Source organism: Neovison vison, chromosome 2 (genome assembly GCF_020171115.1).
Source record: "Neovison vison isolate M4711 chromosome 2, ASM_NN_V1, whole genome shotgun sequence".
Classification (NCBI taxonomy): Eukaryota; Metazoa; Chordata; class Mammalia; order Carnivora; family Mustelidae; genus Neogale; species Neogale vison.
In genome coordinates, this window is record NC_058092.1 from 239,743,072 (window position 1) to 239,759,592 (window position 16,521).

At 64.5% G+C, this 16,521-nt stretch overlaps 1 protein-coding gene across 1 annotated transcript in view; it reads right to left on the reverse strand.

The window, feature by feature from the left end:
* CFAP46 (cilia and flagella associated protein 46) overlaps positions 1-16,521 on the reverse strand; it is a 62,948-nt gene that overhangs the window by 27,830 nt on the left and 18,597 nt on the right. The window contains exons 10-22 of the mRNA XM_044240769.1: positions 14,897-14,995; positions 13,642-13,832; positions 10,143-10,371; positions 9,906-10,026; positions 8,673-8,796; positions 8,352-8,482; positions 7,727-7,854; positions 6,796-6,929; positions 5,488-5,700; positions 4,297-4,462; positions 3,848-3,997; positions 3,225-3,332; positions 2,825-2,991 (exon numbers count right to left, since the gene is read on the reverse strand). Coding sequence (XP_044096704.1) covers positions 2,825-2,991; positions 3,225-3,332; positions 3,848-3,997; positions 4,297-4,462; positions 5,488-5,700; positions 6,796-6,929; positions 7,727-7,854; positions 8,352-8,482; positions 8,673-8,796; positions 9,906-10,026; positions 10,143-10,371; positions 13,642-13,832; positions 14,897-14,995 — 1,961 coding nt within the window. The remainder of the gene's footprint in view (positions 1-2,824; positions 2,992-3,224; positions 3,333-3,847; positions 3,998-4,296; positions 4,463-5,487; positions 5,701-6,795; positions 6,930-7,726; positions 7,855-8,351; positions 8,483-8,672; positions 8,797-9,905; positions 10,027-10,142; positions 10,372-13,641; positions 13,833-14,896; positions 14,996-16,521) is intronic.

Genomic DNA, 16,521 nt, shown 5'->3' on the forward strand with positions numbered 1-16,521 from the left:
AAAATGTTACAGCAGCTCCAGGTCTCGTGGACCCTGCGCCGGTGACCCCCGACCGCTCACCTTCTCGGGCAAGGACGTTCCCACAGCTATTCTCCTCCCTTCTAGACACTCCCCTGCCCTGCTGAAGCGCGTCGGCAGGACTTCTACTTCTGTACTGTCAGACTGATAAGCACAAGGAGATTTCCTGTGTCAAATGTTAGTCCTAAAACTGGAACATCAGTGAACACCATGGTAACGAAATGTTTCCCACCGCGGAGTCGGGCTCTGTAGGACTCTCGTCTCTTCGGGAGTTTCCAACTGGCTCTTCTCCACTGTATTATTTTCCTGTGGCACAACACGTCGGGTCCCCTCTTCATGGCCCTGGCTCGCGGCCGCCTCCGTCCCGCTGTCCTTTACACAGGTGGCTCTCGGGCCGGCACGGCTTGACAACTTTTCTGGGTTGAATATTATTTCCAACATCCCACATTTTTCTCTTTTTTTGGTTTATTCCCTTGTTTTTCTGGAGCATATCCTTCAAGGAACTTTCTAAAAACAGGTGTGTGGCACATGTATAATCTAGGTCTCTGCCCGTCTAAAAATGGCTTTCCATACCCAGACTGGACTGAAAGTTTGGATGAGTTAGAATTCTAGGTTTTTAAAATTATTTCCACCTAGAAAGCTCCATTTTTCCTCCACCTTCCAGTGATGGGTTCTCAGCAGCCTGCGGCCCTTCTGCCTCCTGCGACCTTGCTGGGCACTGTCGGTGGTGACTCGGCGTGTCCACGGGGCCACACGCGAGGGACTCTTCTCTGCCTCACTCAGGCCCCTTTCTCAAGGGCTCCTGCTACGGCTCCCAAAGTAAAACTCCCCACACGTCTTCCGGCTTCTGTCACATTTTCTGTGCGTCCGCCCCTTCTCGTGTATTTCCCACGGCATTTCCTCGCACTTGCGCACCGAGTCCGTGCCCAGCAGAGCTCGGTCCTGCGCGGCTCCCGTCCCACGGCAAGCTGTGCCTTACCTCCGAGCGCCGCAGCCTCCCGGATGTTCTCCTCGGACCACCGTGCGGTCGTGCGTCCCAGTAACTCCCTGTTCACGCCTGCGGCCAGGACGCTGCTGGGGGCTCTCGGGACAGGGCTGCGGCCCACCTGCTGCCGGGTGGGCGCTCCGGGGCCCCGCGTCCCGCAGGCCGCCGCGAGCTCCGTGGAGGCCGCCCAGGAGCCAGGGTGGGCCGAGTCTTCTTGCAGCCCTCAAGCCGCAGGGCCTGAGAACGCCCCTCGGTCCCCGGGTCTCTAACCCGTCCCCGCCCGGGCCGCCCCAGGAGCTTCCTGTGTCCCCGTGTGGTCAGAGCTCCTCTTCACGTACGGTCCCCTGCCTCGACCCGCCCCTTCCCCATGCCAGGCCTCTGCCGTCCCACCTGAGGAGGGTGGGTCCTGGGGGCCCAGGCTGTCCCAACCCCGTCACCACGCTGCGGCCACCCCCAGGGAGCGGGTAGAACGGAAAGTCGGCGGCTGGAGTGCGTGAGCCTGTCTTCTGCTTGCGGGGCGGCGGGTTCTCAGAACGAGAGCTGCCCCCACGACGTCTGATTCTGGGGGAAGCTATGTGAACTAACCAGGTACGAGGGTTCCTAGTCCAATTCAGATGGTTTTCCCAGGACTTTTCAGAATCAGACTTCGTTCCTTGGGCCCAGGCCCTTGGAGTCGCCTCATGGGAGGGGGGCCTCTCCTGCCCCCAGCCACCCCGCATTCCGGGAAGTCCCATCAGTCACCCTGTGCGGCACGCGTCTTGGGGACACACGCTCACAGGGACGCGGCTGACTTCTGGAACTTTCCATCGTGCCCCTGCTGACAGAGAGGGTGCCGTGCTCTCGTCCGAGAGGTGGCGTCCAGTGGCCTCTAGGAGCGTGGGCTTGTAGAGCCAGACGCCGGGGCCCCAGCCCAGCTCTGCGCCTGCCGGCAGGGCCTGTGAATCGCCCTCGACCTGCCTCAGTTTCTCCCATCAACGTGGGAGCCGTGGTGCCTAGCAGAGAGCTGCCCCGGGGAGGGAGTGAGGCAGCGCCGCAGGGTCCTCGGGCGAACCGTGCCAGCCCCCCGCGCTGAGGCCCTGGCCACGGGCTGGCCGGCGGCGTGCAGACCTCTTGGGTGGCTTTCACCTGTGGCCCCAAACGCGTATCAGGCGTGTCTGACGAGGGCCGTGGAGTGGCTGACCTCGGGTAGACGCGTCCCCGTCCCTGGGATTCAGTGTGTGGGACAGACCCCCCCCCAAACGGCCTGTGGCAGCGGGCAGCCTGCGACGGGGACGCGGTCCGAGCCTGGGGACGCGGAGCTGTCCGGCGCGGCTGGGGCCTGGCCTCGGGGTGCCAGACCGACCGGCTGCTTGGCCGCCACGAATGTCTTCATACGCTTGGGTCAGTGATTTCATCATTTCCAGGAAAGAGCCTGAAAAGAACCTCAAGGAAACCCGTCCTTGCCTCAGAAACTTCCACCACGGCAGCGGGCGTGAGGCAGCCTCGCACTCACGGGGAGGGAAGGCCTCCGCGTGCCTGCGGCCAGGGTAGCTGCGGCCGGCGCCAGGCAGGGACCGCGGTCAGCCCGTGGCCTGCTCGGGGGCTAAGTCAGAGCTTCGGGTCCATGGGGAGCAGCAGATGACGGGGCCTCTGTGCCCCTCACGTCGCAGCTGGTGAGGCTGGCGAGGGCTAAGTGTCTCGCTCGGTGGCCCCCGCCGGCCTTGCTCCTCGGCCCCGCACACGGAGGTGTGACACGGAGGCTCCACGGGACGTCCCCTGCCCCCCCAGCCGCCGGGAAATGAGCGTCACCGGGACAGCGAGTGGGGTCAGGAGGGCACTCACGGGTCGCAGGCCCGCAGGAGTCTGACGCCCATCTGGGCGGCCTTCTGCGAGCAGAGCATGGTGAGCTCGTGGTCGCGCGCGGCGTGGGCGAAGCGCGTGAGTCGCATCAGGGTCTGCAGCCCCACCAGCGGGTCGGACCAGCCGCACTCGGACGCCGTCCTCACCAGCTGCAGCGCGGGGGAAGGCGCGTCCGTGAGCACCTCCGTGAGCCCGGAGGAGGCACTCGGGGGAGCTCCCACACGGGCCCGAACCGGGGGCCCCGCACCCGGGTGCTGAGTGCTGTGGCAAGGACGGGGTCACTCCCCGGGGCCGCAGTCTGCCCCCTCAGGCGAGGCCCCGACCCTGGCTCCACGTTGGAGCCGCCGGTTCCATGAACGGCCTCGGGTCAGGGTCTTCCTACCTGGGCCAGGGGGGGCACGGCGAAGTCCATGAGGCCCAGCCCGTTGCAGGAGTACATCTCCAGAGCGACGAGGACCTGCGTCACCAAGTCGATGTCCTCGTTGGGACTCTGGGGGAAGGAAGCATCATCAGCCCAGGGGTGCCGGGCCACGCCGGGCCACGGCAGCACAGCGGCAACGACCAGAGCCACCGAAGGGTCTCTCCAAGACCCGTGTTCAGCCGCCAGCCGGCAGAAGGGCTGGGCCGTGGCCCGGGTGCGGCTCCAACTGCCCACCAGCCCAGGGTCCGCGTCTGTGGGGGCAAAGCCTGCCGGCCCCCACCCCACTCCCACAGTCTCAGGTTCACGCTCGGGGGGCGCCCTCTGGCCTGGGTGCACCTCCAGGTAAGGCCGCAGAACTAAGGAGAAGATGCTGCGGCCCACGGCAGCGACCTCTCTGGGGACAGACCTTCCCAGAGGGCGGGGCTCCTCTACAGGACGAGGGAGCCCTCCCCCACGCGCGCCACTGTCCCGTGGGGGAGAGCTCAGCAGGAGGCTTCTACGCAGCAGGGCCGGGCACATGGGGACCAGCCTCTTCCAGCCCCCGGGCCCCCCCGACCCCGGCCCGCGCCCCGCGGCCGCGGCACCTGCTCGTCCACGCCCAGCCGCGGCCCGACCTGCTGCTGCAGCAGCTGCTTGCCCTTCACCCAGGTGGCGACGAGCTGCTGCCGGGCGCTGGTGGGCAGCACCTCCTCGGGCACAGGCCCGTCCGTCGGGCTCAGGGCAAACTCGCAGACCTAAAGTGGGCGGGTCCTGACTCACGTGGCCCGGACGTGACGGGGAAGCCCGAGCCAAGACCCACATGATTTAAAGACCAGTGGACGCGGCTCCCGGTCAGGCCGCACCGGTGGCTGAAGCAGATGCCAGTCCCGGCCCCAGCCCCTCCCCCCGGGGGCCCGGAGCGTCCCCAGAACTTCCAGGGCTCTGCGCGTTCCCCTCCTTGCCCGCGCCCCGCGTCCGGCTCCTCGCTGCTCTGCCACCCGTCAGCTCCGCGAAGGGGGTGCGGGTCCCCCGGCCTCGCGCGGGGCGCTTCTACCTCCACGGCGGTCCTGACTTCAGAGCTGGCCACCGAGTCCAGTGGGGCGTGAAACAGGTTGGAGCGTACGGGTCTCTTCGATTTTTCTGGCACGTGGGCTGGAATCCACTTAATGATCAAGCCGCGGGCCAGCGTGTTACAGAGCATGGCCAGCACGGTGGGGTGTCTGCAAAGCAACGTGCCGGCGGTGAGGGCACGGCCGCTCGCACAGAGGCGGACGCGGGGCCTCGGAGTCCCGGCCCCGTCTCACGGGGACCTGACGACAGGCGCTCATGGTTCCAGCCCTAGGCCATGGGGCTGTTCTCAGACCTTCCAGGGGACACTGGCTATGACGAGGGCCACACGGGGACACTTCAGTCCCCCACTGCAGGTCTTCGCACTGAGAGGGCCGCCCCATGTCAGGTGGGTGGGCTCCTCAGGGCCGGGACATCTGTCCATCCGGCCCAGTCGTGGCTCAGGTTAGAGTTGTTGAAATGGCCTCCCCATGCCAGGAATCAGGGCCTCAAAGTCTGCTCCCCGTCCACAACAGCGATCTGCGGGAGCGCGGCCCAGAGGGGAGAGGCGGGTGTCCACGGGGTCCCAGTGGGCGCTCGAGTCGGAGGGGCGTCCCAGGCCGCTGAGCAGCCCTGGGTCTCAGGGTCCACTTTGGTTATTTGGCCCGCACAAAAATCCACACACGCTGCCGCGTCCCGACCGACGGCTCTGTCTCTACCTCAGCCTCCGAAGCAAAACTCTGACGTCTTATTGCTCCGACCAAAAGCCAAGCCAATAACAAGAAAAGAGCGATCGGAAGCATCATCCCTGTCAGAAAACTCTGACCAGACCTGACGCTTTCCAATGTCTCGTTTTAGCTCCTCGTTCACGTCCAGCGGGACAAGAAATCACGGGCACAGATCCTACCCCTCTCCGACCCGCTCCAAAACCAGCACGAGGCTCCCTGCTGGGGTTGCTCTTTCCGTCTGTTCTCCAAGAGGACTCGGGTCTCAGCAAATGTTCCTTAAAACCCTTCAGTTTGGAAAACAGTGAGGCGGGCGGGATTCTGCACGGGCGCTGTAGGCGCAGGGGTGAGCCTCTGTGCAGCTCGGAGACAGAGCCTGCGGAGGCTTGAGCAGCCCTCGGGTTTCCCCGCGTCCCCATCACCGCCACACACCAGCCAACCGCAGCCCCGAACCATCCACGAGCCACACCTACCCGCTGTGGCCCGTGGCCTTGACAATGCTCAGGAGGTGGTCCAAGGTGTCCACGAGCTCCCTCTGCCGCCCGGCCACAATGAGGTGATAGTTGTGGTTCAGGACGTAGACCACCGCGTTCTGCACGATCCAGCCCTCCTGGAGCTCCCGTCCGATCTCAGCAGACCGCAGCCAGCTGCCCATGGCGCTCTGCGACAGACCCTCGACCCAGGTCCTGCGGGCAGCACACCCCGCCGAGCCTTCGCTCAGACGGGCGTCACAGACGCAAACACGGCACCTGCGACGGCCCAGCTCTCCGCAGCATCTGGGCTGCCTGCTGGAACCCGCCGTGTTCCCTCCCGGGGCGCAGCCCTGCTCAGCATATCCCGTCCCCCAGCTGGACGTCCTCCCTCGGCGCCGAGTTCCCAAATCACACCCCTACTCTGCCTCAAACCTCCGTCCGGGCCACCAGCCGCCCCTCGCCCTCTGCGGGACGGCCTGTTCTCTCGGACCTGTGGTCCCAGCGCCTTAGGGTAAGGAGCCCAGTGGCAAGTACCCTCGGCTTTGTGAGCCGTGGGAGTCTCTGTTGCCCATTTTTCTCTAGTTTACTTCGCAGACTTCTAATACCACTCAGCACGTCGGCTGTACAGAAGCATTCGTGGGTCGGGCGTGGCTGGGCCGTGGCTTACGGAGCCTCCTCCAGCACAGGCAGGCCCTTGCCGCGTGGCAGCTGGCACCCGGGGACGGGGCCCTGGGCTCTGCTCCGTGGGACCCCCCGAGACGCCGTCCACGTGACAAACACCGAGACAAACGTTCCGAGCGCCGAACGCGGGGGCCGCCCCCCACAGGAGGCTGTTCACTGCGTGGAACCCGCGGGGAGAGGCTCACCGGCCCCCCAGTGAGGGAGAAGGGCCGCGGCTCCTGCGCGACGCGCGGACGCCCACTCGGTACCACGTCCTCTTGCAGGAGTACTTTACACTGAACATGACTAGAACCCAGCACTGTGAAACCAGCACCACGAACTATGAGTGCTTCCGTGGCGGCGGCTCACGGGGCACGTCTTCCGGGCTGTTGAACACAAAGAGCTCCTACCCATCCACACGCACCATGACTGAGCCCAGACGCCGTGGGCAGAGCTGACCACCGCTCCTCCCGTGAGCTCCTCCCCGTCTCTGGTAACACGCTACCCGGGAGGAGCCACGTGTGTCACACGCAGCACGAGCCACGGCCCCGAGTCTGGGCCCTATCGTCCCCGGCCACCCAGCCCGTGCCCGTGGCCAAGCCGTGCCCGCAGCTGCGGGGGTCGCCTGGGCCCCGTCGGGCCACCTACCGGTACGTGATCCACTGCGCGTTGTCCTCCGGGGACTCGACCGTGTAGCCGGCTGAGTGCTGGCTCAGGTCCTCCGGGGGGCGGGGACGGCTGTTCAGCTCCACACCCTCGGAGCGCAGCAAGTGCACCGTGGCCTGCGAAGGAAGCGGCATGAGCGGTCACGGGCGCGGGCACCGGGCGCCGGGGGGTGCACAGTCAGGCCTGAGGGGGGCAGGCCCTGTGATGAACCTGTGGTCTTCCAGAGGGTCCTCCCCACCCCCCATCTGCCCCACGTCCCCCATGCATACGGCGTCTCAGGAAGAGGAGGCCCCGTTCTCGGACCCCCGTCACCGCACGAGTGAGCACAGACACCGGCGGCTGCCGAGGGCACCGGCACAGGCGGAGGAGCCGCACACAGGGCGGGGCGGGACGCTCCTGCCCCCACCGGCTGCCGGCTCCCTGCACCGGACTCTGCCCCAGGCGTCACCGTGTCCCCGGCTCACGGCCCAGGCACGATCTCCAGTGAGGGCTCTAGCCACGTCCCCCACTGACCCCAAGACACACAGGCCAAGGCGGCCCCGAGAACAGTGATGGGACGAGACGTCAGCGGGGACGCCGCCCTGGGGGGAGCGGCAGGTGCGGTGCAGACCACGGCCCCGGCCTGGCGCCGACCCTGGGGTCTGGGTGTGCTCACTGTGGGACGCGCTGGTGAACCCCAGAGGGGCCAGCCCCGCTCCGGCGCGAGCAGAGGGAACGCACAGCTCACTCAGAGCACCGTTGAGGGGACACCCCAAAAGCCCAGCCGTCGCCTCCGTGCCTGCGAAATGGCTGCAGACGCAGAAAGGGCTTCCACAGAAGGACGTGGATTGACACAAGATCGTGACCCATCTGTGAACCGGGGAGGCGTCCCTCCTCTGCACGGCGCTTCAGGAGCCACGGGGCAGGGGCGCACCTCCGCGCTGATGAAGCCCACTTCCGCAAACGTGCGCAGCAGGCTGGGGCTCGTCTGCCTCTGCAGGGTGACCTCCGACGGGCCCCAGGCGTCCTGGGCCGGGCTGTCTCCGCCCCTCCTCTTCTTTCCTGAGGGAGAGTGCGACGCTGGGGCTCAGGCCGGACATGCTCGTCTTTACCAGCAAACAACATACAGGGATTCCCAGCCGGGAAGGGGCCGGAGGAAACCCCCTGTGGGCGGGCCTCCCGGGGGGGTGGGAAAGCCCCCCCCACCCGACAACGCGTTCCTGGTCTGGCCTCTCGAGAAGCCCCGTCCCCCAAGCCTGCGGCACCCACGTCCCCGACCATGTGGGACCCCTGGCACGTCCCTGGGTCCTAAGTGTCCCCTCGACCAGAGCTGCTGCAGGGAGCCGCCCCCACAGTCCCGAGAAGCCCAGGGGCCCACGCTCGGCCCCCACCTTCATGTCACCCCTGCCCTCCGGCCCGACGGGTCCCCGTGAGCTGGGGTCCAGCATGGGCGCACCGACCTGGACCCAGCCTCTGGCGGGAGCCCGTCCCACTGAGCACCGTGCGGACAGCCCCTGCCCAGCCACTGCCCGTGGCTCCGAGGCACCGGGCCCGGGTACCTTTCTTCAGCTGCGCCAGCCTCTTCACCTTGACGTTGTCGTACAGGAGGCAGAAGCGGCTCGCCGCCCGGCAGACGTCCCACACGCCTTGCTTCCGGGACACTTTGGCGAGCTCCGCCCAGATCTGGATTCTGCTCACCAGACGGGAGGAGGTGGACAGGTGAGCAGGGGCGACATTAGGAACCCCCAGCGTGGGGGCGCCCAGTGGATCCGCGATGGGGCCGCAGGTGCCCACGTGCTTCCCTCAGGACCACCTGCCCCACGGACGCGTCCCGACAGCCCGGCCGAGCCGGCGCCCGGTGCCCGCGCCGCATCACCCACCTCTCCTTGTCGTTCTCGGCCCCCAGACGCCGCAGGTGCCCGGCGGCTTTGTCCACGCTGACCATGTGGTGCCGCGCCTTCGCAAACAGGTAGGTGAAGCGGCCCCTGACTTTCCCCATGGACACTGAGGGTAGACGTGGAGACGCCAGGCTCACATCGCAATGTTCGGGGCCACAGGACTGGGAGGCGCCACGTCTCTGTCCTGGGGACCCTGCGCCGTAAGCACAGCCACCGTGCCCGGCAGCTTGGGCTCCGCGGTCTGGGGGCCTCTCCCTCACGGCGGCCCCTGCCCAACAACCCCCCAACCCCGCGGTCTGCTGGGTGGTGGACCGTGCCCAGTGGACCGTGCTGCCCCCTCGCTGCCGACACACCAGCCTCCGGCAGCCGGCCCTAGGAGCCTCTTGAAGGCCTCACCGGGCTGGGCCGTGGGGCCGACTTCGGCTGGGAGGTCAGCGGCACGCTGGTTCATCGGAGCGGTCGGGACGGCCAACACAGCCCCACACCGGCCGGGGCAAGGTGGAAACCCAAGGTGGCACCACCAGGCCCCGGAGAAGCCGGAGGCCGACAGAAGGCCACGTCCCGGAGCAGTCCGCTCCCCAGCGCTGGGGCGTGCCAGCCGGCGAGGGCAGAGCCGTGGGTGGGCTCCCCAGTCAGGCACGAACCTGCCGTCCACAGGATGCGATGCGCTGGGCACGTCCGTGATGTGGGCGGAACTGTGCCCCAGAAAGGTACGATGAAGCCCTAACCCCAGGACTCTAGTGACCTTATTTGTGTCTCTACGGGGGCAATCCAGTTCAAATGAGACCGTGAGGCCGGCCCTAATCTGTTACGACGGATGTCCTTAAAAGGGAGCAGCTCTGGAGCCAGAGAAGCAGGTACAGAGGGAAGATGGTGTGAAGACGCGGAGAAGACTCCGTCTGCACGCCGAAGGGGGCTGAAGCCACCCTCCACCCAGCCCCGGGGGGAGCTCCTAGCCCTGCCGACCCCTCATCAGGAGCCCCGGCCTCCAGCGCATGATGGTCAGTCCTGCCGTGAACAAGGTCCTGGGGGACAGTGGCCGAGCTGAGGCCCAGACTGCACGCATGTCAAGGCCGGGACGGGCGGGGTCAGAGCTTGGGCGGGGCGCAGCCTGGTCCCCATGGGCCGGGCTGGGGGTCAGCCTGCGGACGCAGGAGGCTCAGGGCAGCTCCTGAGCAGAAACACGCTGGGCTCCAGGGGCGAGGCAGCACGTACCTTTGGCCTCATTCTCGCTGTCGAGCACAATTTGGAAGGTGTCAGGGGCCAGCGCCAGGCCCGCGTTCACCAGGAGAGCCCGCTTCTTCCTGACGCTGTCCTTGGGGACAGCCTTCTTCGCCTGCAGCAGGAAGACCCGGTGTGACGCGCGGGCTACTACATCACCTAAACGGACCCTGTGCCGGGCTGCTCGGCCGGCCCCGTCCCTGGGCAGCCCCACGGAGCCCGGGTCGGCACCTGCTCAATGGCCATGATGGCCTTGTCCTCGGCACGCTCGGGGGACTGGTACAGCATGGTGCACAGGCGCAGCCGGTTCAAGTCACTGGTGAGCTTGTCCTGGTAGAGGCCGAGGCTGTCCAGGAGCACGGCCTTCTGCAGGTGCTGGATGGCCGGCTCCAGCCGGTCCTCGTCCTCCTCAATGTGCGCCATCTCCATGTGCACTTGGCAGCGGAGCAGGACCATGAGGCTGGGGAGGACAGCACGGTGTGACGCAGGCCTGGGCGCGGACCTGCCGTGAGACCCCCCGGATCCTGGGCTTCCCAGCGTGCTTCAGCTCCCGCCGGCTTTGCCTGGAGGCCTCGTTCGGGGACAAGCAGGGAGGCCCCTGCAGGGCAGCTGTAGCACCTGGGCTCTGGGGCTGAGGAGCAGCAGGTCAGCGGACGGGGAACCGTGCGGTGGGACCTGCTGGGTAGGGGCTTAGCAGACACGGGGGGCTCGCGACGCTGCCGCTACCGCCCGTGGTCGTCAGAACCGTCCCATTGCGTGCCCGCTGCTGCCTGCTGCCCGCGACAGAAGTCTGCCATTTGCCCCCCGGGATGGGGCCCTGCTCTGGTCTCAGCAGCTCAGAGACACCCTCCAAGGGGCCTGCCCCCTGCCTGGCTGCTGCTCCGGCTGCTTCCTCTGCCGGTGTCTGCACATGTCACGGAAGTGTCCTCGGAGCTTTTCCATCAACAAGAGGCAGAGACCCACACCACAGCCACCGCCCTGGGACACCAGCATCAACAAATCCAACAGATTCGGCTGAACAGAGGCGCTGCAGGACCCGCGAGCTGACGGCGCACACAGAGGTGTGAATGCCATGTGATACGGCTGTGACCTTGGGGACACGGAGGCAAGGAATGCCTGTGGCTTCACCCACGCCCGTGAGGGGTCCCTGGTTGGTGCCAGACTGAGGTCCCTGCTCTTCCTCAGGAAACCAGGCTCTGCAGACCCTGCCCAGAATGTGCCACAGTTTGGGGCAGGCCCTGCCCTGAATCTTGCTCCTTTGGGCAGCAGGAGACCCGTCCAGGGCTGACCGAGCTGGGGCGCCGACTGAGGCCAACAGCACACACACAGCATGGGGCGCTGCACACAGGGACAGTCAGGAACAGTCTGGCAGAGCACGGGGCCAAGGAGGTGCCATCGCAGCGCAGCCTGGGCAGCTGCAGCCACAGGCGGGACGGGGTGAGGGGCTCCGCGGGGCCGGAGACCGCACGTGCCGCAGCCTGTGTGTGGATACGGCCAGGGCCAGGCGTTGGGTTTGCCAGATAAATCCTTCAATGCAGATATTAAAATGCAAATATAAATGTATGGTAAAAACCTGAAGGAAGACGATGTTAAGGACGGAACAGACACGGACTCTCGGGAGAGGAGAACCTGCGGGAACCGAGACAGCAGAGCTCAGAACCGGGACAGGCGACGTTGGAAAGCTCCTGCGGGTGCCACAGCAGGCTGCACCCGAGCCAGCCACAGCCTAGACGTCACGCCTCGGAGGGACAGACTGAAGTCGGTTCTTAAAAAGAGCAGAGGCTTGGGACGTGGGGGCCGTGTCCAGGGCACGGGCGAAGCTTGAGTCCCAGGAGGCAGAGAGAGAACCAATGGGAACAGCTAATGCTTCCTGGTGAGAGGCCCGGTCCCGCGCCTGCACATCTCAGCAGACCCAACGAGGAGCGTTAAAGGCTCCAAGGGTGGGCGCCTGGGGGGCTTAGCGGGTTGAGCCGCTGCCTTCGGCTCAGGTCATGATCTCAGGGTCCTGGGATCGAGTCCTGCATCGGGCTCTCTGCTCAGCCGGGAGCCTGCTTCCTCCTCTCTCTCTCTGCCTGCCTCTCTGCCTGCTTGTCATCTCTCTCTGTCAAATAAATAAATAAATAAAATCTTAAAAAAAAATTTTTTTTAATTAAAAAAAAAAAAAAGGCTCCGAGGGTACCGCAGTCAGAACTCTGAAAACAGAAAGGAGCAGAGCCCCTGAAAACAGTGCACGTTTTTACCAGGAATCCGGATGGCCAGAAGAACTAGAACAGCCTTGCCAAGGTGTTTAAAGAAGAAAATACCTGGAAACCCAGAACCCAACAGCCAGCGATGACAGTCTTCAAAGAGGAGAGTGAGGGAAAGTCATTTCAGACCAACGAGGGTCCGTCGCCAGCAGGGAGGTCTTCGGGTGGAAACAAAGCACGTGGGAACCGGGATGTGTAGGAAGGGGAGAGCCAGTAGGATCAGCGGAGTAGGTAAACGTGAGAAACCACCGTTTTCCTCTGCAATTTCCTTAACACCAAGCAAGCAAGCAAATGCACGGGCTGGGAGACCAGACGGCAGCTCCGCGAGGGACGGAGATCTGCTCATGCCGGAGCCACGTGGCGTCCAGACGGGAAACCCACCGGCAGGACAGCGCGAGGGCAGCGGGTGGGGACGTGGGGAGGGGCGCCGCGGGGCTCTGCCGTCAGGACGCGGGGAGGGTGCACCAGCGGCCCACACGGACCTGGCTGCCCGAAGACCTGCATTACTGGCCCTGGGGCAGCCCTCCGTCCTGGGAGGGTGGGTGGAGAAACGAGCCAGTGGAGGAAGTGGGGCCGAATTCTAAAAATTAACCTCAAGGCAGGCAGGGAAGGAGCCGCCAGAAGCCGAAGGGACGCACAGAAAGAAACGAGGTCAAGATCAGCTCAAGGCAACACCAAACGCCGCGGGGCTGGAGCTGCAGGCCCCACAGACGGTCCCAGTAGATGAAAGGAAGGTGGGTGGATGCTGCCCACCGGACGCCTGCCTCGCAGCCCAGAGCAGCACCCCTGGCCCTCTTCTCCCGGGTTTACTACGTTCCCGGCACTTAACACAGCCGGCCTGCTGGAAGAGAGGGGGTGCCGGTGCGGGTGGACGGAGGTGCAGATGTGGGTACAGGGGCCGGTGCGGGTCCCGGTGTGGGTGCTCGGCTGTACACCCCGCAGCACGTCTCTAGGCCCAGGGCCGTGCCCGGCCCAGGGCAGCGGCTCAGCAAGTGTGTGACAAATGTGTCCAACCCGGTGCGGACCGCAGACTCAGAGCCCCACACCTCAGCACTGACCCGTTGGTGCCACACACCAGCTCATGCCCCTGGTGTCACGGCCAGCGGGCACCGCACCATGGCTGTGGCAGGCTCTTCCATCAGAGCCCGTGGAGCGGAGACAACAGGGCACCGGCACCGGTCTACGGAGGAGGTCGGGCCTGCCCTGAATCCTGCCGTCGGCGTGTGGCCGCGGGCAGTCAGAGCCTGGGTGCCGGGACGCGGCTGGCCCTAACTTTGTGTCAGCCAGTGGGGAGGGCCACCCTGTCCTGCCCAGGGCACGCTCGTGACCCCGTCACCACCGGCCAAGCCCTTTCTGATGTAGGTAGAGTTTCCTGCTGGCACCACTTTTGGGGGACAAGAGCCGGACCTCATCTTCCTCCCGTTGTTGAGGGATCCGCCCAGGCCTCCCCACACGAGCACCCACCTCTTGGGGGCACAGACTACCTGTCTGCCTTCTCCAGGACATCGGCGACGTTGCTCAGCGGCTTCCGCAGCTGGCGCCGCAGGTTGTGCTGCAGCAGAGGGAGACACATGTTCCACTGCGTAGCACACACCGCGTGGATGGGCCCCGGCTCGCCCAGGCGCACAGCTCGCTGCAGGGCCACGTCGAGCCTCTGGACTATGCTCAGCTGCATCTGCACGAGACACACGGGCCGCCTGTGCGGACGGGAGGCAAACCCCGCGCCCCACCCAGGGAGCTGGAGGCTCGGGAGGCTGCGGGGGCCAGGGCCTCTGTCACCAGCCCTACAAGGGGCTGCTTGTCTGCGAGACACTTCCCTGAAAGGCCTGGAATGGGCCCCGCACACCCACACGGTGCTTCTCTCGCACGAGCTGCTTCCATCCAAGGGTGTGCATTTCTCGAGCTGGTACAGTGACCACTGTGGCCGGTGGCCGGCTCTGTCTACGACCCAGAGATCCCCTCCTCTGTCCTGTGCTACATGCGCCCTTCCCACCAGACGGGCTCTGGTCTCACATCTGAGCATGTGGGGAGCCGGCTTACGGCCCATGCTTCCTCAGAGCCCCCTGGGGCTGCCCGCTGACCCGAAGCTTGGTCCCACGGCCTCTTGCTACTGGCAGCCTCAGGGCCTCCCCTCACTCTGCCTCCCGAGCCGGCAGCCAATGCGCCCTGACCGGTGCCAGTGGGCAGCAGCGGAGGGACTGAGCTTGACACAGCGCCCATTGCAGCCCCTCGGGCCACCCATGCTGCTGCAGCCCGTGACCAGACGTGGGGCCGGGGTGCTCGGGAAACCATGCCCGACCCTGCCCTGGTCAGGCTCCTGCCAGGTGCCAGGTGGGCTCAGGGCTAGAGAAGCCCACGAGCAAGTCCGAGAGGAACACGGGCATCCGCCGGGCAGCAGTGAAGGCGCAGAGCCTGCTGCAGGTGCGGGGGACAGAGCCCCGCGGCCGGCTGCTGCTCTCTGGCTGGAAGGCTCTCTGGGGCGCCCCGAGCAAACCCCAGGAGCCCCCGCCTCAGCCATCACCAGTCGGTGCCAACCGTTTGCTTTTCCTTTTAAGCTGCCAAATTCTCATTAACGAGTAGTCGAAAACAATCTCTGGATTCCTTTCCTGGCCGGGGCTGCTGGTCCAAACCTACTGTGTTATACAGCAGATGCCCTTGTGTCCCCGCGATCCGAGGGGCCGGCAACTTCCAGGAAATGCACAAACGCTGAGTGATGCCGTCTCCTGTTCAGGGGTTTACCTCAACGGCCGCTCGGACATAGACTTCAAGTTTACTTTCGAGACTCAAAGCTTCCAGTTCACACTCCAGGCACTCGATTTCAATCAGCTTCCCAGGATCCTGCGGGACACACACAGTCTCTGCATATATGGGAGATTTTTAACGGAAGCAATCACACACGTTCATTAACCTCAAAGACCATTTAAAAATACTACTAACATACTAGGTAGAAATTCAACAACGAAAACAAGAGAATACAAAGACATATAACAAAAACTTTAAATATTCCCCCAAAATGCAAAGCTTTTTTTTTTTTAAGGTTTTATTTATTTATCCGACAGACAGAGACACAGCGAGAGACGGAACACAAGCAGGGGGAGTGGGAGAGGGGGAAGTAGGCTTCGCTGCGGGGCTCGATCCCAGGACCCTGAGACCACGACCTGAGCTGAAGGCAGAGCCTTAACGACTGAGCCACCCAGGTGCCCCCAAATGCAAAGCTTTAGGTGAGAAAGCAAACAACATTTTTGATACCTTTTTAATTGTGGGGAAAAAAAGATAATTTCACTGGACCTTGAATTTTTACATAATTACACCAACTTCAGATAAATGCTTACAACCCTTGGCAAACACGTTTTCTTTCACTTACTCCCTGTGGGGTTGGGATGAGAGCATCCTGCTTGGCAGGGCCAAGGTGTGGGCAGTAGGAACCCAGGATTTGTCTCGCGGGCCTCACTCTGCTTCTACGAACTGCTAAGCTCTTCCAAAGGCGCTGTGCCATTCTGCATTCCCGCTGGCCGGAGAGCTGTGGCGTCCCCACGTCCTCTCCCAAGCCGAGTGGGGTCGGTCTGTGCGTGCAGCCATCTAGGGCGTGTGTCGCCGTGAGTTAGTCCAGAACGCACACAGGTCTCCGCCTCGGTTCCCAGCACAGCGCTCCTGAAACGCTTGTGATGCTCTAAGTGTTAGAGCACTGGGGGCATCTTTCCTTCCAAAGACTGGGGGCTGGTCCACAAAGGCCAAGCCCTGACGACAAGCTGGGGGCTCTCAGCCCCACCCCCGCCCTCCAGAAATGCATCGCTAATTGGATCGTGCGTATGTGAGGAAACCCCCGTAAAATCCCAATAGTACAGGGTCCGGGGCGTCTCCAGGTTGGCAAACACGTCCACATACTGGGAGGGCAGCCCACCCGGCTCCACGGGGACAGAAGCTTCTGCCCTTGCTCAGGACCCCTCCCCCCAACTCTCCCCTACGTCTCTATCTGGCCACTCATCTGCACCTTTATTATATAATAAATGGGTAAACGTGTTCCCCTGAGTTCTGTGAGTTGCTCTGGAAAACGGATGAAACCCAAGGAGGGGGTTGTGGGAGCCCTTCGGTGGGGGGTACCTTGGGGGCCTTGTCCTCGCCATTGGCACCAAAGCAGGGGAGCAGCTCTGCGGGACTGAGTCCCTCAGCGTGGGATCTGGCGCTGTCCCCAGGGAGAGCATGAGAACTGTCAAAACCGGCGGACACGCAGCAGGTGTCCCGAGACCCGGGGTGCGGCGGGAGCGCGGAGGACGCGGAAACCAGCGCTTCTCGGAGTCTGCGCTTCGGTCCCTCCACGGGCTTCACCGGGGAAAGTGTCTACCCAGAGCTCTCCGGTTTCTTTC